General features: G+C 38.5%; 1 protein-coding gene across 1 annotated transcript in view; it reads right to left on the bottom strand.

Annotated features, from left to right (window-relative positions):
• Positions 1 to 120: 120 nt before the first annotated feature.
• Positions 121 to 23,890, bottom strand: part of LOC127866217 (phosphatidylinositol 4,5-bisphosphate 3-kinase catalytic subunit alpha isoform-like) — a 39,566-nt gene continuing 15,796 nt past the window's right edge. Inside the window, exons 6-23 of the mRNA XM_052406650.1 lie at positions 23,091 to 23,273; positions 22,817 to 22,925; positions 21,672 to 21,796; positions 19,917 to 20,078; positions 19,509 to 19,644; positions 18,158 to 18,294; positions 17,621 to 17,718; positions 16,925 to 17,009; positions 15,284 to 15,526; positions 14,366 to 14,469; positions 13,706 to 13,886; positions 13,206 to 13,297; positions 11,965 to 12,095; positions 11,566 to 11,644; positions 10,566 to 10,730; positions 3,660 to 3,777; positions 2,118 to 2,260; positions 121 to 1,798 (exon numbers count right to left, since the gene is read on the bottom strand). Coding sequence (XP_052262610.1) covers positions 1,510 to 1,798; positions 2,118 to 2,260; positions 3,660 to 3,777; positions 10,566 to 10,730; positions 11,566 to 11,644; positions 11,965 to 12,095; positions 13,206 to 13,297; positions 13,706 to 13,886; positions 14,366 to 14,469; positions 15,284 to 15,526; positions 16,925 to 17,009; positions 17,621 to 17,718; positions 18,158 to 18,294; positions 19,509 to 19,644; positions 19,917 to 20,078; positions 21,672 to 21,796; positions 22,817 to 22,925; positions 23,091 to 23,273 — 2,580 coding nt within the window. The 3' untranslated portion in view covers positions 121 to 1,509. The remainder of the gene's footprint in view (positions 1,799 to 2,117; positions 2,261 to 3,659; positions 3,778 to 10,565; positions 10,731 to 11,565; positions 11,645 to 11,964; positions 12,096 to 13,205; positions 13,298 to 13,705; positions 13,887 to 14,365; positions 14,470 to 15,283; positions 15,527 to 16,924; positions 17,010 to 17,620; positions 17,719 to 18,157; positions 18,295 to 19,508; positions 19,645 to 19,916; positions 20,079 to 21,671; positions 21,797 to 22,816; positions 22,926 to 23,090; positions 23,274 to 23,890) is intronic.

Below are 23,890 nucleotides of genomic sequence, written 5' to 3'. Positions count from 1 at the left end.
GTTTTGGATGGTACATTTATTAAAAGATGATATGTGTAAATGACCATTGTTTTATCATTGTATCATATGTTGCTGCAACGAATGATAAACACATTCAGACACTAACGTATATAAGAGCACTTTTATTTATGGAAACGTAACAATTTACATCATACATGAACGTAACAATTTACATTATACATGTACACGCATTTAATCACAGAATTGTGAGGATTGCAAAATCAAATGGAAATATTATCACGTGAACATGTTCACTGACATAAAATATTGCATAAAAGTCAACAAGTTGCGAATATGAAACAATAAGCCTGAGCATACGTAGAAGAATATATATTTACATAATATTACTGACCGAAGTATAATGCTGAGATAATATTCTGACAAGATGTCAGCAATGATGCACATATCTGCGATTTAAAACCATCTATGATCGGTTCCTAAATCCAAACTCTTTACACACAAATGAGTAATTATTTTGTTTCACACTTGGTATTGAACATTCAAAATAAAGCTTTCTCAGTGAAGAAGAATGTAATGCTTGTGCACATAGTGCCGTCCCAGAACAACCTGTGCAGTTCGCACAGTGAAGTCGGGGACGACATTTTCTGCTTGTATTGTATCAGTCGTTTGAATGAAGGCTCTTCCTAGCGAAAATCCAGTGTTTGCGGAAAGTGTAGTCCCTGATTAGACTGTGTGGACAGTAAAGGCTTATCTTGGACGATACTAAGCACATGCATTAAACCCCGTTTCCCAGAGTCAGGCTCTCCAATAACAATACGACAGTACTACATAAGATGCGTCCATGTGACAATGTACCACGCTGCACTTCACTTGTATAGTTCTCATTGTTCCCTTCATTGCACACATAAAATCGACGTTTATTTAGTGTTAAAGACACAGGCACATTGACACGGACTATATCCCACAGAACGCGTAGTAATACATACATGAGATCGAGTACTGTTTCCCCACGTATATGCGCACGCATTTCTTGAAGCACCTATTTACTAGTGTCATTATAATTTTCATTTAAAGATTTTGTATTGCACACAAATTCTCCACCGTCATAAAATGCCCCTTTTATCGTATTATACAACTCTTAGCCTACAAAGTACCGTTGCATCATTGTGATGTATACACACATACATATGCATTCAATAGATTATAGCAATGCATACATGGGTTCGGTTCCAGATATCTCTTCGTCTAATAAGACATGCAACAGAACTAGTTCTAAACCTGTGTCCTTTTAGTCCCGCTATAACAAACATGCGACACAGTCGTAACCCGCTTATGATAATTAAACCTATTTCGACATATAGGTCAAACACTACGTTTCCTTCTAATTTTCCAACTGCAGTTTAGTTGCCTTGTTAAATGTATGGAAAACAGTTCTAGTTAAAACAAAACTCCAGTTTTGATTGTACGTATAATAAAATCCATGCACAAACTCCAAAAAACGTGAAGGTAGATACCAATCTAAAAATAGTTCCAACACCAAGTTGCCTTCTAACTTGAAGTACTGATGCGCATATCGATTGCCTTGTTAAGGCGGTGACACCAAAAGTTCAGATTTGTCATCCATTGTTTCTTGTATGAAGCAATGAGTTCCTTGAAAAACTTCTTGGCTACTTCGTGATCCGGCTTGTCAAGGCCCAGCACATCCCTGCAATACTCGATATCAGCCTGACAGTTCAGTTCCGGTAGGTTAGAGTGCATCATGAGGTTGAGTAGTGTCAGGAACAGGGTACCATGCCGCCTGATGGACATGAAGAGTTGGAAGCACGTGTACATAAACCTGAAAAAGACAAATTATGTGAGCCGTGCTCCTGAAAATGGGACTAAATATGCTTAAAAGTTTATCTCAGATAAGCCTGTGCAGTACACACAGGCTAATCAAGAACGACACTTTCCGCTGTTATGGAGTTTTGTGTTTGAAAACAGTCTCAGTGAAAATCTAGTTTATGCGGAAACTGTCGTTCATTATGAGCCTGTGCTGACTGCACAGGCTTATCATGGTCGACTCTTAAGACCCTCGCATGAAGCCTTTATTCTCAAAATGAATTAATAGAGGAGCGCAAGGATTAGAGTTTGACACAAATTAAACAAAAACTTACTCGTTTTCCGCTTCGACGTCATCTTTGCCACCTCTGACCACGTTCATGAAGTCTTTCGTGATCACAAACGGTGTTCTCTCGCGCCTGATGCCCACCTTGGACTTCCTATGACCCATGAAGTGGCCGAAATCTATGTGGAACATCTGTAAAAAGCAATCTCACCATACATATTTAAATTATTGTCTAATTAGTACCGAAACTTGCGACAAAAAAAGTCGTCCCACTTGTTGATTACCGAATAACTTTTAAGTATAGCTTAATGCTTCATTAAGTGATATAATTATTTACTTTACACTGATGGACCAGTTGGATGGTTAATATTATGTGTACTATTATACGGTTTATTTAACCTTGCTCTTGTGACGTAATATCTTAACATGCTGAACACTTGAGAAAATCTATTTACCAATGATGTTCTTGATTTAGGCCGTGGTCAATTATTATATCAGGAGAGTCAGTGCACATCAGACAGATTGAGACCTTGATATTTATTTTCTTGTTACTCGGGTCCCGTTAGTTTCCCGTATGTGTATTGTTGATAACGATATTTTATTGACTTGGAAAGCGTTGTGTTGAAGAGCAAATCACATTTCGATGAACAGTTCGTTGAGATATGTGCGTTAATATTCCATCGCATTTTGCTACACCCTCAATTATAAGCGCTCAGAATTAGACATTGTACGTAAAAAAAAACGAGCTTATCCATAAAAACATTTTCTTCCGTCAAGGCGATGTATATGAACAGCTTACTACAGTGCATAGCAATGCCAGTTATCACTAACTGTTGTGGTGCAATGGATGTGGGGCTCGCAAACCGAGTGCAGGGTTTTATCTGAGCTTTCTATTCTGTTGTTAATGGGTTTTTTTTATAACAAAATGCTTTTTTACTGTAATCAATACTTCATGAATAATGTAAACTTTATAACTCTCAAATACATCTTACGTATTTTTTTGCATGTTCCACCTTAGTGAATAATACTTGCATTAAAAATAACCAGCTTACTTGTTTTCATTTACATTCAATCACAAGTTGTATTGCTATATGAACTGTTTACTTTATGCACAATATGTCTATGTGGAGTGTCAAACATAATTATACACAAACACGTGCACATTCTTTCCAAATGAATTTGGATAAACAATAAAATATAATGACACAAACATCAAAATTTGCGTCTTGAAAGAACAATTCCCTTCATCGAATTACGCAAAGCTATAATTCATTTTGTTGTTATATATATGCACGCATTTAGATAGGTACAGGTTTAAACCCCGACTGAACACCTCACAGGACCCCCATATTCTGCTATCGGTCAAGGGCGATGTGCGGCCGTTCTATACATGAATATATAAATGTGTATAAAAATCCACAAACATGCACGATATTTATTGTATAATTTTAACGGAATATTCATGAGAGCAAATATTACTATTTCGTATAATACTTGTCTTCTTTGTTAATACAAAATCATTAGAAACAAACACGTAGGTACATTTGTGTCCAGATAAACAGATTCTTTTTTATCTGAATGGGTGTCTTACTTCGCCAGTGTTCTTAACGAGAATGTTGCTCGGGTGCCTGTCGCCGATTCCCAGCAGATAAATTCCCACAACACAAGCAGCTGCGGAATATTTGAATCGGCGCAATGGATTCTGAAAACTGGAGGGAAAACTGGTAAGTATATCGTGCATTGTCGGACCGTATTTGGTACAAAAACGAATATGGTACATTTGTACCATATTCGGCCGAATATGGTACAAATGTACCATACTCGGACCGAAGATGGTACAATTTTCGACCGAATATGGTACAAACATTGTACCATATTCGGTTGGAATAAGTTTTTCTATGCTCGCCAAAACGTATTTGGTACATACCAAAAAAACTCATAAAAATGAAAATGGCCTACGTATATGGTACATAAATTATGTATTTCTTAATAAATGAAATAGTCTGCCGATGTGTAAACTTTTTTTCAAACTCAAATACATTGTATTAACCTAATATTGGAAGTGACAAAAGTATCATCATCATCATCATCATCATCATCATCATCGTCGTCGTCGTCGTCGTCGTCGTCGTCGTCGTCGTAACTAGCAGTAACAGAAACAGCTAACCTAACCACACTTTACATGGATTTTGCTGGTTGTGTAACTGTTTCGCCGGCTAGCTCAGTCGGTTGCGCGTCAGATTGGTTCGATTCCCGGGCGGGCCAGATACTTTCGTGGAGATCATTAATAGCAATTTACAAATTTTTAAAACTTTTTTTTTCGAAAGTGTATTTTCACCAAAATCCGATTTAAGAGATTTTGAGCTCTTTTAAATGAATATATCTCTCCAAAAATAAGGATGTTTGACTGGCTGCTTTAGACAGGTGTGACTGTATTCCTAAACATTACTTTGTAAAGTTGATTTGTCGTTCCGACGTCATATTGCTGAGAAGCCGACAAAGCTTTGAAGTTTCCGATTTTTTCTTTGATAACGTGCCGCTTTAAAAAGGCGGGAATTTTGCACACGAGTCTTACTCAGAAGTCAGTAACCATATTTGACTTGGCGGTCGGCAAGAAAAGTTGTGATTTTCGACTAGAAAGAATTGAAATCCAAACTTTCTTCAAACTTCAAAAGAATTCTTGACACTAAGTACTGTACATAATTTTAATTTTCAGTTGTCTTAATATGCATTGATGTTTTAACATGCATTGATTTTTATGTTTTATGCCCCCCCCCCTCAGAGTGCATTTGCAGTTGTCCGTCCGTCTATCCAATTGTCCGTGGCATTCCTTCCGGGTGCGTAACTCCTAAACTGCTAAAATATTTAAGCTACAGTCATTTTTTCGAAAGTGTATTTTCCACCAAAATCAGATCGAGCTCCTGTAATCTGTAGATTTGAACATTTTAAATTTTATGGAGTTTATAGGTCTTTGACCTTCGAACCCTGCCTAGTCGTGACTTCTGGTGAGCGACCTAGACCCCCAGGGCCCCTTCTTTATATCCCTTCCATCCACGTAGCATTGGTTTCTACAGACCGTTTGTCCGTTGACCGCCATAAGTTTGCCCGCTATTTTTCCCCTGAATTTGAATTCGGTTGGATTTCAATGAAACTTTACATGAAGTACTTGCTACTTTCATTGCGCATATTGCCCGGAAGTTCGGATTGTAAATTTTAGCGGAGCTATCAGACGAGTGATTTTAGCTCAGCTCATGTCGTGAGACATTCGTTTTCGACACGCGGTGTTCAATACAAGCTCTATTAACTAATGAAGTATAAATGTATAATAACTTATTATATTATTTCAGATGAAGGAAGCAATTAGGAGAAAAAGGAAGCAATTAGGGTGCTTGCCCAGGTCGAAGTACGACATTATTGTCAGATGTTTAAACGGATCGTTCGATGTCCCTGTGAAGAAACGGACACCTGAAGAGAATAATTGTTTGGCCATGATTAGAAAACGTAAGGACTTCGAGCTTGGTGACCGGGGTTCTTTATTGTGTGGCGGAAAGCAAGTCCTTGTGAAAGAAGATCTTCCTAGATTTGTTGAGAAGATGTTCATGGAAAACAAAGGATGTGGAGCAAGGGTTATTTACAACAAACTGAAAGTAAATTACACGGGGTTCTCGGAACAAGCTATCCTTGAAATACTGTACAATAGCAAGTATTACCATGAGAAGTATCCGAGATTTACAAACAAGCCAAAGCCAAAGACAATTACAGAAGAGGAACCAGGCAAAAGATGGCAGATTGACATAAGTAACATGAAAAATCAAAGTGTTAGCTACAAGGGGTCCACATACAGTTATATTCTACAAGTCGTGGACGTTTATTCTAGGTACGTTATGCCAAAACCCCTGAAAACGAAGAGTTCGCGTGAAGTTGCAAAGGCATTAGAGGACGTGTTGATGGTTAACCTTGCCCCTGACATCATCCAATGTGACAACGGACTGGAATTTAAAGGCCCTAGTATGAAACTTTTGTTGAACAAGTACAACATCAAAATGATCAATAGTAGGCCGTATCATCCTCAATCACAGGGCAAGTGTGAAAGGTCAAACAGTGTTATAAAGGCCAAGATTCTATTTGCAACAAAAAGTAAACGTGGATTTAACTGGGTCGAAGGGCTTCAAGATTTAGCCTATGCCATAAACACAAGTTTCAAACGAGTTCTTGGGGGTCTCACGCCCTTTGAAGCCTACTACGGAAGAAGTCATGTTTTTACCAAAGAACGTCATAGTTCTCGTGAAATAAAGAAAACCATACGGCGAGCAAATAAAAAGGCTTACAGGTCGCTGTTGAAAAACGCAACTTCCCCAAGCAAGTACAAAGTAGGAGAGACAGTATTAATTCGCTATCCCTTTCGAAAATCCAGGGTGCCAACCAAAAGATATGTTATCGAAGGCAAGGTAGAAAAAGTAAAACGAAATGGTGTTTATATCGTGTCATTTCAAGTACCGAACAAACCCGAACTTGGATTCGTAAGCAAATCGGTTGGGGTCGAAAACATGACTAGCCTAACTGTTGCGTTAGAGAAACAACGAAAAATTAAAAAACATTCATTAAAACAGAACCGCTCAGAGAAACAAAATCACAGAACTAAGTACTATCATGTTTTAACACACCATGAAAATCTGCAGTTGTTGGATGGGGTGAATATTGCCATGGACCCAAATCCGGATGGAAATTGTCAATTTGCTGCTATATCGCATCAACTTGGTAAAATTGGTATATACAAAGACGTAGATGCTTTACGTAAGGAAGCAGTCCATCACATTGTAGAAAACAGATATTTCTATGAAACTTTTGTCTATGATGAAACATTTGATGAATACGTTAAGAATATGTCTAAGAATGGGACATACGGCGACAACCTCACGCTCATTGCACTTATGAGAGAATATAATTTGCAGTGCCTGGTAGTTTCTACCCGAGGACTAGAACACTCATCAATTGTGTCAGCAGATGGAAAGTTCGATGGTGATGTTGGAACAATTGCATTGGGGTATTTCCCAGAAGGATTTGGCATGCATTACGTTAGTATCCGTATCAATCAACGCGTGTACAAGGACATAATATCACGCTTAGAACAGTCGTATGACAACGGTGACTCTGGCGACAGCGCTGCGTCTGGCGACAACGCTGCGTCAGGCGACAACGCTGCGTCTGGCGACAACGGTGACTCTGGCGACAACGGTGACTCCGGCGACACCGCTGCGTCTGGCGACAACACTGCATCTGGCGACAACGCTGCGTCTGGCGACAACGGTGACTCTTGCGACAACGGTGACTCCGGCGACAACGGTGACTCCAGCGACAACGGTGACTCTGGCGACAACGGTGACTCCGGCGACACCGCTGCGTCTGGCGACAACACTGCATCTGGCGACAACGCTGCGTCTGGCGACAACGGTGACTCTTGCGACAACGGTGACTCCGGCGACAACGGTGACTCCAGCGACAACGGTGACTCCGGCGACAACGGTGACTCCGGCGACAACGCTGCGTCTGGCGACAACGGTGACTCCGGCGACAACGCTGCGTCTGGCGACAACACTGCATCTGGCGACAACGCTGCGTCTGGCGACAACGGTGACTCTTGCGACAACGGTGACTCCGGCGACAACGGTGACTCCAGCGACAACGGTGACTCCGGCGACAACGGTGACTCCGGCGACAACGCTGCGTCTGGCGACAACGGTGACTCCGGCGACAACGGTGACTCTGGCGACAACGGTGACGTCTCTGTGTGTTCAGCCCTGAAAGAGCTTCAAGATATGATAAACAATAGGAGGGCACAGAAGCGAACGACTTTTCCATTTCTGATGTTACCACTTCACATTCAAGTTGAAATTTTTAAGTTCTGCATACAATCAAACCCGTCAATCCAGTTTGTGTTGGCGAAGGTCGGCAAACCCTTTAGAGATTTAATAAGGTCAATGAGTTTGCAAACACCTAGAATTTACATTCGGCCGGATATTGGACTAGATACTAGTAACAGAAATCCTGTTAGCGTTCGTTTCCTATTAACAAGAGCGGGCAGAAACAGCGGTCTTATTTCGGCAATAAAAGAAATCATCAAGGGGCCAAAATGGGCAAACGCATGGCTGCGTTTGCGTGTTAGTGGAATCGGTTGGTATGATATCATAGATGTCATGTACAGACATTACAGGTGAAATATACATGTATATCGGTGTTTGGAAACCTGTTATGTTATTTTTGTGATTGATGATTATGTTCTTCTACCGGAAATTTGTTGTCATTTGCTCATTTACTGGTAACTTTTTACGAAGCACATTTGGGATATTTTGGCTGCTACTAAAATGAATGTATATATGTATATTATGTCTTGTCAAAATGCTACAGTTGGATTAAAATTTAAATGCTGTTCTATGTTCTTCAATATTACTTTGAAAAATCCTGTCAGTATACCAATAAATGAAAAAAGTACAAGTTTGTTGAATCTCTTGAATGAAACAAATTATAAAATACAAAATGTAAAATGAATATGTGATGATGATGATGACAAAACATTTGTGATGATGATGATGGTAAAAAAATTGTGATGATGATGGTGGTGGTGATGATGATGACAGTGGTTATGATGATTGGGGTTTGATGATTGTGGTGATGATGATGATGATGATGATAATGATGATGATGATGATGATAACAAACGTTTTGGGATGATGATGACAGCGATGTTTATCGGACGATGATGATGGTTATAATGATGATGATAAGTTTTTAGATGATGATGGCGGCGATGTTTATCGGCCGACGATGATGATAATGATGATGATGATAACAAAATATTTGTGATGATGATGATGGCGATGTTTATTGGCCGATGATGATGATGATATTCTCATCGTCGTCATCATCATCACAACATCCTCATTATCGACCGAAAACATCGCTGTCATTATCATCACAAAAAAACTTTTGTGATCACCATTACGATCATGATAATGGATATGATGATGTTGGTTTTGATGGTGATGATGATGGTGGTGTTGGTAAAGATAACAACGATGATGATCATTGGGGTGTTGATAATTGATGTGATGATGATGATGATGATGATGATGATGATGATGAGATAACGATGATGATGATGATGATGATGATGATGAGATAACGATGATGATGATGATGATGATTACGATGATGAGTGTGTATCATATTCGGAACGAATGTGGTACATTTTTCATCCGAATATGGTACAAGTTTGTACCATATTCGGTCAGGCATTTTACCCCAAAACTGCAGATACGTATATGGTACAATTAGACAGTTGTACCATATTCGGCCGAATATGGTACAAACTTGTACATATTCGTTTTTGTACCAAATACGGTCCGACAGTGCATTGTATTCAAGCCAGTAAATAGGTAGCTTACAAGTCGCTGTTACTGCAGTTAAGGTTACAGTCAATTTTATTGGCCCCCACCGGTGAACCCGGAGGGGACTTATGGTTTGCGCTCTGTGTTTCAGTCTGTATGTCAGTCTGTCACACTTTTCTGGACACTGAGATAACTTTAAAAGTTCTTCAATTTTTTTCATGAGACTTGAAACATGAATAGATGGCGATATGGACATTATGCTTGTCATTTCATTGTGTTCCTACGTCAACAATTCTTGTTGTTATGGCAACAAATATAAAAAATATAAAACATCTGAAAATGGTTGGGTTTCACCGGTAGGGGACTTATATTGCTTGGCAATAGTCTTGTTTCACATAAATTGTGTGGTGATTGGTCATGAAACTATTTCTACGGCCATTTCCCTATACACATTTTGCATATAGACCATTTATAATCATGTGCACACAGTGCTGGTAAAGCAAGCTGTCCTGGAGGTTAATGGACCGACGCATTCAAATCATCAAAACAGTCAAATTTGAATTTCACTATTTCACAATGTGTTGTTTTTTGTTCTGTTTAAAAAAGTGAATATGATACATTTTCCACTAAGCCTAATTCAATAACACATTTACTTATATCGGTTTTCAACTTTTAAGTATTGTATGACATGCCTGTTTACTACACCATTGCCAAGATTGTTTATGTTTGCTTGAGATAATAGAGCTTTGTTCTCACAAAAGTGGGGTTGCTGAATGTCCATGAACTGTGTTTCATATTAGCCCGGGCAATCCGCACACGCTATACGTGAACAACCCTTTCCGCTTTTATATGAGTCGTGTTCTGAGGAAACTGGGCATTATGCATGTGCGTAAAGTGCCGTCCCAGATTAGCCTGTGCAGTCCGCCTAAATTGGATTTTTGCTAAGAAGAGACCTCATTTAAACGAAAAATGTCATCAAACCGGAAAGTGTCGTCCCAGATAAGCCTGTGCGGACTGCACAGGCTAATCTGGGACGGCACTTTACGCACATGCATTAAGCCTGTTTGTCCGAGGGAGGCTCAATATACGCTGTGTAACCTGTGGCAACCTACTTGTCACCATCTGGTGTGGTCCTGTAGAGCCAGGCATGTATGGACTCGGTACGAAACAGTTTACCCCTGTCCGTCATGTGGATGTCATTAACCGTTTTTGCATTCAGCACAGCTTCTATGAGACCGAAGTTTTCACCGAGTGCCATGCAGTTGTACACGACCAAACTAAAATAAAGCGAAATCGTATTAAACATAATACACTTTTTCCATTGCAAAATGTGGGAACTATTTCATAAAGGAAAAAAATACAACGCTTAAAGCTTTCGTTATAAAAAAAATCATTAAAATAGACGTGGTCTGAGAAAACTGGGCATAATGCATGTGCGTAAAGTGTCGTCCCAGATGAACATGTGCAGTCCGCACAGGCTTATCAGGGACGACACTTTCCGCTTTTATGACATTTTTCGTTTAAATGTAGTCTCTTCTTAGAAAAAATCCAATTTAAGCTGAAAGTGTCGTCCCTGATTAGCCTGTGCGGAGTGCACAGGCTAATCTGGGATGACACTTTACGCACATGCATTATGCCCAGTTTTCTCAGAACAAGACTCAAAATATTTCAGGTATCATTCACCAAGGCTATATGTAGTTCTGCAGGCTGTTTAAGCCACGATACTATGTATTAATCACTAACTAGTATTTTCTATGTATCCCACCCTCTTGTGTGTATGGTAAAAAATAATCCCCACGGCTAAACAGCAGTTTTGTGTTTTCGTTTTTGTTTATTATTTATGAATGAATATGACGTTTCCCTGCCTCGCTTGATAAATTTAACTGTACGCGTAATCCATACTTATTAAACATGAGCCTAATTATCTGTAAACGGAGCTAAATGCATGTGCGTCAAGAGTCGTCCCAAATAAGTTCACACAGGCTAATCAGGGACGACACTTTCCGCCTGCATTGGATTTTTGTTTGAGAGAGACTTCATGTAAACTAATAATTCCATAAAAGCGGGTAGTGTCGTCCCTGATTTGCCTGTGCGGACTGATTCAAATCTTACTGATAGTCGTCAAAGCTGTACTTCCAAATTGTGTCCATTACTTTCAACAGTTGCAATGCAAGCATGTCTTGACGCATGTCTGAAAAAAAGTATTTCATTATGCCTAGTGGACTATTCCATTCTTTTTAATTGGATCATTTTCTTTCCAAAATTAGAAATGTCTAGTATATTTATTTCTATATTTAGAATATTTCTTAACAGAAATTCCTTTAAGCTAACAGCGCAGACCGGCGTCTCATCAGGGTCTACGCTGTTTTCCAAGGCCTTTTTTTGTCTAGATGCTAAGCATAAATGAGTTAATAAAGTAATAATACAGTATCATATCGTGGTTTACCTTAAGTTAATTTTCTAGTATTAAGCTATATATTACATTCTCGTCAACGCGTTCACTCAACTCACCGTCTCCGATTTTCACTATGTAGTCGATCGTTTTCGGCTCAGCCTCGTACGGAGGCACGTTCATGTTCTTGTTTTCCCATGACAACCACACTGGTCTCATCTTGGACATCAGTGGCTTACACCTGTCATACCTGCCGTCATATAAAACACGTGTATGGCTTACACCTTTCATACCTGCCGTCATATAAAACACGTGTAATTGAACAAACTGACAAAGGAATACACAGTCATCGGGTTATTACTTCGTGGATAAATTGAGCCTGTACAGAATAATGATTCAGTTATTGTTTTTACGACTATTGTTTTTAACCAGGTTTTCCGAACGAAAAATATAGTTATTAGATTGGCGAATGTCGGCGGGCGGGCGGGCGGGCGGGTTGGCGGGCTAGCGGGCTGGCGGAACAAGCTTGTCCGGGTCATAACTTTGTCGATCATTGTTAAATTTTAAAATCATCTGGAACATGTGTTCAACATCATTAGACGGTGTGTCGCGCGAAAGAATTACGTCGATATCTCCAAGGTCAAGGTCACACTTTGAGTTCAAAGGTCAAAAATGGCCATAAATGAGCTTGTCCGGGCCATAACTATGTCATTAATTGTGAGATTTTAAAATCATTTGGCAAATTTGTTCACCATCATTAGACGGTGTGTCGCGCGAAAGAATTACGTCGATATCTCCAAGGTCAAGGTCACACTTTGAGTTCAAAGGTCAAACATGGCCATAAATGAGCTTGTCCGGGCCATAACTATGTCATGCATTGTGAGATTTTAAAATCATTTGGCACATTTGTTCACCATCATTGGACGGTGTGTCACACGGAAGCATTACGTCAATATCTCAAAGGTCAAGGTCGCCACGACTAAAAATACATTTATTTTCAAACAAAGTGGGTAACTATGAACAATCAGTTCAGTTTGAGTTGTCTCCCTTTATTTGAATTTTTTTCAAATTGAAAACCTGGTTTTGTGACAAATTTGTCCCTTGTTCTTGGTTAGAAAGGCGTAAGAAAACAATGATATATTTGACATTAGCGAATGTTCACCATCCTACAGATTAAAGCACAAGCTTATCAGGGACGAAACGTTCCGCTTTTATTGAGTTTTTCGTTTAAAGGCGGTTTATTCTAAACAAAAATCCAGTCTAGACGGAAAGTATCGTCAATGATTAGCCTGTGGGGATTAGATGCATTACGCACATTTATCAAACACCGGTTTTAAATGCGGATAAATTGTTTTCTTACTTGAGTTCTCCAAGTCTGACTGTTCTGTCCATGACTGACACACGACTTGCTGATATTCCGGTGCATCGTAAATTCGTTTGCACATTTACCATCTGCCAATATGTAAAGTATTGTTTTGTTCATTTGAATTATTATAATAATTATACTAGTTATTATTATAGTTATTATTATTATTATTATTATTATTATTATTATTATTATTATTATTATTATTATTATTATTATTATCGTTCCGGGAGAAATGGTCTTAAAGCAATTGCGTAAAGTGTCGACCCAGCTCATTCTTTGCATTCCACATAAGCAAATCAGGGAAGACAGGTTCGGCTTTCATGGGATTTTTCGTTTTAAGGAAGTCTCATCCACGAAAATTCAGTCGAATCGGAAATTGTCATCCCGATTCAGCCTTCGCGGACTGCACGGGATAATCTTTGACGACACTTTACGCACACGCATTAAACCCCATTCTCAGAGCGACACTTAATTATAAAAATCAATCTTACAGCATCAGCAGAGGTCGATTCTTTCTTCAAGTCCTTCAATCTCATGGCAAGCTTGTGTAAGGCCTTGGCAGTCTCTACCTCCTGGCGGCGTTCTTCAAACACGGCGGCTCCACAGTACAGACAGTAACTTTCAAGAAGCGGTGCGAACCGCAGTTGAGACACGGGATTGTGCATCTCTGATCTGTGTGGTACAACGGCAAGTATATACAAAATGGAACTTCAGTTGCACAGGCAATAGATAATGCTAAGTATTACAACATCATTTTTTTGGAAAACGGAGATTATTGCATGCGCGCACAGTGAAATCCCGGATAAATATGTGCTGTCCAGGCTAATCAGGGTCGACACTTTCCGCCGAAAATGGATTTTCTTTAAGAAGAGACTTCCTTCAAACGAAAAATTCCAACAAAGCGGAAAACGCAGCCTGTACAGGCTAATAAGGGAAGACAAGTTCTGCTTTTATTGTATTTTTGGTTTAAAAAAGACTCTTCGTAGAGAAAATCCAATTAAGGCCGAGAGTATCGTCCCTGATTAGCTTGTGCGGACTTCAAGAGCTAATGTGGGACGACACTGTATGCATATACATTAAGCCCTGTTTTCACAGAGCTTGGCTCTTTTTGTAGATGCAAACAGTAGGAGACTACTCTTGAAATCACTTACCTTAGTAACCAGAAGAACTTGTGCCCGATATCCCTGTATAACAAGGCCCTTTTGAGGAGAAACTTGGCAAGATCGTTGTCATGGTAGCTCTCAAACAACAGAGCCTGAAAGTGAGTCAACACGCGTTATTTACGAGTCTCGCTCTGATAGAACGGAGCTTTACCCATTTATACCTTGTGGACTCTCCCATCCTTCTAAATTGGATCAATTTATTTCCAAAATTAGGGATGTCTAGTATATTTATTTCTATATTTAAAATATTTCTTACAAAAATTCCTTTAAGCAAACCGTGCGGACCCTGATGAGACGCCGCACCATGCGGCGTCTCTTCTGGGTCTACGCTGTTTGCCAAGGACTTTTTTCTAGACGTTAGGCATAAATGGGTTAATTCATGTGCAAGTGTTGCTAATCAGGAAAGACACATTCCGCGTATATGTTATTTTTTTGTTTGAATGAGGTCTTCTAGTGTTTGTTTAACAAAAGTAAAATTTATGCAGATTCGCCTGTGAGTCCGTGCAGGCTATTCAGGGACGACACTTTAGGCACACTAATTAAGATCCTATTTCCCAGAGCAAGGTTTATTTCTTAGATTCGTGTCGATATTTTCAATTAAATTTAGTTGAAGAAAATGACTATTTGGAAAACATGAATTTTAATTTGACTGTTACATTTATTATGAATATATTAGTTATGGGAATCCGTGTGATGTAATCAGACGCAATTATTGATGTTGATCCATGAACACGTCGTCAAACACCAAATGAAATCAAATGTTGTTTCTTTTTGGGTCATACATATAGGTAATCTTGCATACTTATAGCCTATGTCTACATACAGCTCCTTAGATAACAAAAGGTTCATGAAGCTGGGGGTTAGAATATAGCAGCATTTGTCTATCAGTATGTGTATTCTGCTCACCTGAACAAACTGCAGGAGGTAGAGATTCAATCCTTGTGGTGGCATATTGGATGCAAGATATTCGACCGCCAGGCGGCGCACTCTTCTATCCGGGTACTCGGGCCCGAGCAGCTGCAGCGCCACCTCGAGGTTTTGGACCCTGTGTCTCCGGATGAGCTGGTACAACTGTGAGTAAGATCCATGAGTAGATGTTGTGCGATTTAATGGTAAATAGTTGTATATGAAAAAAACATATTCGCTTCGCTATGAGAAAACGGTTCTTAATGCATTTCGTGAAATGTCGTCCCAGATAAGAATGTACAGTCCGCACAGACTAATCCGCGTCAACACTTTACGCTAATATGGCATTTTTTCGTATAAAGGAAGTTCCTTCTTTGCGAAAATCCAGTTTATTCGGAAAGTGTTTTTCCTGGTTAGCCTGTGTGGACATCACGGGCTCATCTGGAACGACACTTTACGCAAAATAATTTAGCCAATAGCGGGGCGCAATTGTATATGGAAATGTGATCTTATTTAGATGTGAAGATGGTTTTATTCCACTGTAAGAAAAATATATCTTGGATTTGAATTGTGTATTTGTCTTTTTCGAGTTCCCCGTTTGTTATAGTAAACGGAAAGACTCGTCAACGACGCCGGATTAAATACACAAAATGCTCTATATAAATGGTATAATATTGTTTATTGTGATTGCATATAACTGAAAACTGGACCAGTATTTACCAACCAATTCTTAAACTTAAATCTAACAATAAGAATAGACTTGCAATAAAGATTAGTCCTACAACTGTAATGGTCTAAATTGTGTTCATTGCCGAATCATACTTGACATTTAACATCTCAAATTACATAATTATTCACATACAATACTGTACTTATGACATAAGCAACATCGAGTGACTGCATCTATTCAAGCAATGTCACACGTTGTCTTAGTTCTAAGTTAGCCTGCATTGGGAAAACGGGGCTTACTACATTAGCTTAACCCTTTGCATGCTGGGAAATATGTCGTCTGCTAAAATGTCGTCTGCTAAATTTCTAAAATTAGCATTTTCTTCGATTTTTTTTTCAAAGAATACTATCAGAATAGCAAACAGTTTGGATCCAGATGAGACGCCACGTTCTGTGGCGTCTCATCTGGATCCAAACTGTTTGCAAAGGCCTTCACAACTCGGTTCCCGCACTGTAAGGGTTAAGGTATCGTCCAAGAGTAGCATGTGGAGTCCGCAAAGACTTTCAACGACGACACTTTCCGCTGTAATGGCAATTTTCGAAGATCGTCCCTGTGGACTGCACAGGCTTATCTGGGACGGCACTTGAACCACATGTACTCAGCTCCGCCTCCCAGAGCGGTGCTCAAGTCTATTCTTTATTCTGAAGGTCACCGTGGCGAAGATGGTATGCTGTCCGCCTAGCGACCGGGAGGTCACGGGTTCTTTCCCCACTATGGGGCGTTCTTTAGATCTCCCATAGACACAAAGTACTGGTTATGGGCACAGGAAACGGACTCGTGAGCATTTCAACTAAGCCTTAGGCTTTCTATGCTATCGAGCTAAAATAAATAGGTTTAAACTAAATTCGGATGTCTAACAAAGGCTTGGTGATAATGGACCCTGACTGTTGATAATAAAAAATTCTATCTACCTGGAAAACGTCGTGCCTTTTTGTCCAGTCGACACATTGAATGATTCTCGGTAGAAGTTTTGGTTGGTATTCCAGCGCTTGAGCTCTGCAAAAAAGAATGTAGCTGAATAAGCATAATTAAATATCAGGTGAAAAGAGGGTTTAATGCATGTGCGTCAAGTTTCGACCCAGATTAGCCTGTGCAGTCCGCATAGGCTTATCAGGGACGACAATTCCTGCCTAAACTTGATTTTCGCTAAGAAGAGACTTTCTGGAAGCAAAAAAATATCATACAAGCTAATCTGGGACGACACTATACACACAAAAAAAACCTTTTCACAGAGCACGGCTCATTTATTTAATAACAATGGTTTTGATTCTAACGAACTGATTGTCCAAAACAAGTCAGACATAATACAAGCTTTAGGGACTATTTTACGAAAACTGATCGTATGCTTCAAGATTATGCAAGAAATGTAATACAAAAGTCTGCATGCACAATTTACAAGAATAGTTGCTGTATATTTTCGTTATAATAAGATTACGATAAATCCAACACTGCAAACAGATAGACTGTTTCTGGTTGTGGCACATTCAGAAATAAACATTTAGATCAGTATATATTTCACAGGCTATATTACTTTACTCAATTCTAACTAGCATACCATAGGTAATACGTAAGATTGAGACTTTATGAATATCTTTATTAGTGTTTACCTTGTTTCCCACAAAGTCGATTTCTCCGTGGACGTGAGTTCGTTGAAAACCTCTTTTGCACAAATTCTATCAAATATGTCAAACGGCATGTGACGAGACTGAAAATATGTTTACAAGACAATTGAAGCAAAGATTAGCGCTGAGTTGGACGTCGACAACCAATTATAAAGGAATATGTTAATTCATTTTACCAGTTAGAATGCGGTGACTACAACAAATTTTAATCAAGGTACGTTCAAATATAGTTTTTCTTACCGTTTTATCAATGAAACCACCAAATGGCTTACATTGTCAGCTAAATTTAAGTGCATAAATGACTATGCCTTGTTTTAGATCATTAATACGATTTGATATATTGTGTTCAAATGTATTTTGCAATCAACTGCACCAAGTTATTGAATAAACATTTTACATGCTATTGCGTTTAAAAATAAACATAACTTGTTTTGTGTCAGAACAGTTGTGCTCAAAAGCCCGCTTGCGTAAGTCGCCGAAAGCGTGAATAATTCTTAAGGTAAGTTTGACATTGATACGTACTGTGTTATCCGTAAATCGCTCTTCCCGTTCGATGTGTCTGTCTATCTCTTCTGAACTCGGGAATCGAACCGACTCCGGACAGGGCTTCTGGATCTCGAACCACAACTGGTCTGAACTGGACACGTTCTTTGTTAAACCTGTACGATGCATGTGCGTTAAATGTCTTAATAGATTAGCCTGTGTCCTGGGTCCGCACAGGCTAATCAGAGACGACACTTTCCGCTTTTAAGGAATTTATCGAATACATGTAAATGAAGTCTTTTCTTAGCGAGGAGCCAGTATAATCGGAAAGCGTCGCCACAGATAAGCATTTGCGTACTGCACAGGTTTATCTTGGATTAAAATAACGCTCATACATTGATCCGTTTGTCCACGAACGAGGCTAACATGTATTATAGCTCGCCAATATTTTGCTGACACCTTCTTGTATTTAAACTATTAATTATAGTACATTATGGGTAAAATTAGTATATGAGTCGCGTTCTGAGAAAACTGAGCATAATGCATGTTCGTAAAGTGTCGTCCCAGATTAGCATGTGAAGTCCGCATAGGTTAATCAGGGACGAAACTTTCCGCTTTTAAGACATTTTTCGTTTAAATGAAGTCTTTTCTTAGCAAAAATCCAATCTAGGCGGAAAGTGTCGTCCCTGAGAAGCCTGGGCGGACTGCACAGGCTAATCTGGGACGACACTTTACGCACATGCATTATGCCCAGTTTTTTCAAAACGCGACTCTTATTGATACCACCGGTAATGGATGTTCCCAAGCACGCACTATCGAACATAAAGGTAACTGAGCAAACATAGCATTGCAATGTATAAACTTATATAAAGAACATATGTATTGAATGTCAAACATATATTTTGTCCTATTTTGTCCTTTTTTATTCCAACATAGTTATTTAGTATTGTGTAATAAATTGCAAGTGTGTTTCTGTGCTTATCTTTGTTGCAAAGTTAAGTAATTTCTTACACGATACTCGCCTTTAAGGGACAAGTCATGAAATCGTTTTCATGTTTGTTTATCTACTCAACCATGAGTGCAGCATATTGAATAATAGTTCTTAATTTCGTATGTCAAAGGTTATGTCACGATCGAAATATGTGCATAAGCTCTGTTTTCTCGACCAGTTTGGCTCGGATAATGTCTTAGGCCACATGCGAGGGATTTATTCCTACTTATTCTAACTCCAAATCGTTTTTCACTTGTCTGTAAATAAAGATCGGTCGACAATATTTGTCTAAAACACTCGCATAAGTTACAGGTCTTCACGTATTTCCTTAATTTTTCTCTGTACAAATCTTTAGAAATATTGACTTATGCATCTAATGGTTTGGATAACTGAAATTACCTGACAGACCAAGGGGGTTATTGACCCTGTTGACCTTTCCCGAGAATGCGAACATCTGACATCGGACCTCACCCGTTATGAGGGCGCCTTTGTGATCAAAGATCTGCATATTTACCCACTTTGTTCCTCTCAGATTCTGTAATAGCGAAAGATACGCAATAGTGAATTGTTTAAAAAGTGTAAGGAATCTTGTATTACTATTAAATCGAAATCAACACGAACATCGTGTTTGATGTAACAATATTTACTCATGTTAAAAAGCGTGAAAATTTGAACTGAGATGGGAAGTTGCGTGACATTATAACAAATGGCATCACGTTCAGCCTCGTACTGGAACTCTGCAAGACACATGACTCTTATCAATTGCGATCTTATCAATTTCAGCTTATTATTAAATGGGTAAATTACCTTAATGACTTTGTCCTTCTTGATCACAGTGAAGCACAGGCGTGCGTTCCTCGGAAGGCTTTCAATGGAGACGCTGAACTGCACAGGTCGGTTGTACTCCTCTACTCGAACTGCATGACACAGCGCTTGCTTGCCGTGGAAGATCTGAGCCTCGAGGTAGTACTGTGATATAATAATAATAACTTTATTTCACGAAGATAACACATTAAGAAATAGCATATCTTTTTTACAATGTGGTCTTCAAAAAACACAGTATATGTAAATATAACTCAACAATGTCTAGCATACTGCAATCAGCCTTAAAAAAAATAATTACAAAAGCATCATATAATGAAAATAATAATACTAATACAAATAATATTAATAATATAAAATAATATTTATAAAATTACATTAATAATAATAATAATAACAATAATAATAATTTAAAAAAATATATAATAATAATAATAATAATTATAATAATAATAATAATAACAATAATGGTTATTTCATTCTTTCATAACAACAGACAATCACAAAGCAAAAAGAAGAATAATAAAATACCCAAAGGCAGTATTTTAATCCATACAACCCACAATATCAAAAAAGGTTTTGCGTTTGTAGCAAATGTTTTTAAGGTGCCGTTTAAAGGAAATAATTGTAGGTGCTTGTCTTATATTATTTGGAATAAGGTTCCATGTATTTCTCGCACAAAAGGAAAAAGTACGCTTTCCGTAATTCGTTTTAAATGCAACATATGATAAATTGTTGTGGGTGGTGGACCTAAGAAAGTATGTATTGTTATTTGATACAAAAATAACGTCATCAAAATAAGGAGGCATTGAGCTATCTAAAACTTTGTACACTATAGTCCCAACAAGAAATTTACACCTATTTTCAAATGACAACCAGCCCAGTTTATTGAAAATCGGAATTGAAGGAGAGGAAAACGGCTTATTCATTATTATTTTTGCAGCACGTTTCTGTATCGAAATTACCTTCTTTAAATTTGATCTTGTGGCTGAGCACCATATTGTACAACAATAGTCCATATGTGGTAAGATGTATGAATTATAAAACAACTTCATTGTTTCATAATTTAGATAGGGTTTAATGCGTTTTAATAAGGCTAGCTTTGAGTTGAGCTTTCGACAGACGTTATTTATATATCAACAATGGAAAAGGCATAACGTTGTGTACCGGTACTCTTCATAGAAAACTCTTTATTAATTAACATAAAATATCGTATTAGAATATGTAAATCAATAGCGATTAATTAAGGCACCATTATTTAGGATAAACATATGTTTAACTAGTCAAGATTGTTAATTGTTCTTGCCCCCCATCCCACCCGTCGCCTCTCCCGACCCCCGAATGAACAAAAACACCAACACCAACAGCAGCGTACATAAATTCACGACAAACGCAAAACAACAACAACATAAATACAATTTAAGCCATGCATTTTCACAAGAAACTACTCAGTATTTTGCAGAGGCTGAGTCTTTGAGCCGGAATTGTGGACAATAAGTACTCATTAGACCATGGCGTAACCTTCGTCATTTCATACTTTTGTACAATGTTGAGATTTACAGAGTTTGAAAAAATTTAAAGGAAGTCTCTACTATGTAAAATTCCAATATAGACGGAAAGTGTCGTCCCTGATTGGCCTGTGCGTACTGCACAAGCTTATCTGTGACGAAACTTTACGCACAGGCATGAAGTCCAGTTCTAACAGAAAGCGACTCGTTATGCTACAGTCAGTCCCCCTACCTCATTCCAGTCTGATCGCGGCACTGGGACATCACGGAACACAACCGAGTAATACTTATCCGTGGGCACGTTCCAAGACAACTTGGCATCGACGTCCCTCGTGCTTGGCTTACGGAGACGGTCAGCTTTAAAGACCAAAAGAATAACGGGCCATAATGTGCAGTTCACACAGGCTATTCAAGGACGATACTTTGCGCCTTAAGTCGATTTCCGATGAGAAGAGGCTTCTTAAAAACGAAAAGTTCTATAAAAACAGAAAATGTTGTCCCTAATATGTGACCAAACTTTACGCTTATGCATTTAGCCGAGTTTTTATTTTCCAAAACAAGGCTCCTTATGTTGTTAACTAGTAGTGAGCATAGCACCATAACTATCAGCCATTACCAATACCACAAACCAGCGAGATCTGAAAGCTGAATGGTTTTTCATTTTTACTAAATATTTTTTTCCCAATAACTTAAAATGATTAAAAAAAAACAACAGCATCGGGTTGCAGCAGTTTAACAACAATATTGTAATTGAAGATATCCAAACTCCAATGAGGTCGCGGTAAAGCAATGGATATGGTATCTGCCTAGCGACCGGGTGGTCACTGGTTTGATCCCCACTGATGGTGCGTTCTTTCGATTAACCCCAAAGACACTAAGTACTGGTTCTAGGCCCAGGAAACGGACTCGTGAGCGTTTCACTAATCCTGAGGCTTTGGGTGCAATCGAGCTTAAATAAATAGGTTTAACCCATTTAAGCCAAGTGGACTCTCCCATCCTTCTAAATTGGATCAATTTATTTCCAAAATTAGGGAGGTCTAGTTTATTTATTTCTATATTTAGAATATTACTTACTGAAATTCCTTAAAGCAAACAGCGAAGACCCAGATGAGACGCCGCATTATGCGGCGTCTCATCTGGGTCTACGCTGTTTGCAAAGTCCTTTTTTCAGGACGCTAGGCATAAATGGGTTAAAGTAAACTAACTGGATAACACTGAGTAACTCTACAGCATTATACCCTAAACACACCCCATCGCATGGTGCTCAGGGTCAATTATCATCACTACTCATATGTTCATATAATGTTTTAACATAATGTATGTACTTAAACAATTGAATCGCGTTTGATTGTAACATGATATGCTTATATTACACACCATAGTCAAGTGTCAGACATCTGAAGTCCGGAAGTTGCTTGATGACGTCATTCTTTGACACGATTTCCAGTAATAGCTTTTCGTCCTTGGTGAAACAGTCGCGAACATACTGAAATTACAATGAAATATAATAATGTAGAACAAAAGCATTCGGTGCGTTCGTTACTCTCAATATCATTATGTGTTTATACGTTCATAAATATTTAATATAAAAATCGTAGTATGTATTCTTTCAAATGAGTAATATTTACACTCATGTACGTGAAAAACAAACCTCGTATGCCAGCATCCCACACTCTTCCAGGAAATATTCTTCTTTTTCCAGTCTTTTCAGCAGATACATGGTGGATACGGACTGTCTGCGGTTAAGGCTCGAACTGAGGGTATTAGGGATCAGATTGTGCGCTAGCATGGCCAACCGAGTGACCTCTCGAGGCTGTTCGTTCGCAAATATATGCTGCAAAATGAATCGGTGGTCGTTATTTTGCTAATTGCATTCGAAGCCGCGTGTGTAGCGTAAAAAACGAAATCACTTCTAAATATGAATGTAACAGCGGTATTGTGCAGGGTGGCGTAACCAGCACGTCATTTTTAGTGTATACATAAGGGAGTTATCATTCTTCCATCATTACGGTTCATCAAAATATATTTCAGAAAACATTCCTAATATAGATTGTATTTTATTTTGTCTTCGGTGTTTATAATTGCCCTGAAACCACTTTCGAATTTACATCATTTATACATAGCATTTTCGAAGATAATCAAACCATCGGCATGACTAAAAATGGTAATGTTTTTTTTTTTTTTTTTGACTTTTTTTTTTTTTATTCAATATTATACATACAATGTATACATGTATATGATCATACAACATAGTATAGTGATTGTACAAAGCAATAAATTCAGACATGTTATACAAGATATGCTAATATGTATATATTTCTTTCAAAGAGAAAAGGAAAGAACAACAGAAGAATAGTTATGAAAAATGATGAGTTGTATAGAGTCGGAAGAAAGCATACTGGACTTGTGTGTTTTGTTGTACATTCACAATGATCTTATAAGATTGAAATA

Source organism: Dreissena polymorpha, chromosome 1 (genome assembly GCF_020536995.1).
Source record: "Dreissena polymorpha isolate Duluth1 chromosome 1, UMN_Dpol_1.0, whole genome shotgun sequence".
NCBI classification, from domain to species: Eukaryota; Metazoa; Mollusca; class Bivalvia; order Myida; family Dreissenidae; genus Dreissena; species Dreissena polymorpha.
The sequence above is the reverse complement of the archived record's forward strand: the minus strand, read 5'-3'. Positions and strand labels throughout refer to the sequence as shown.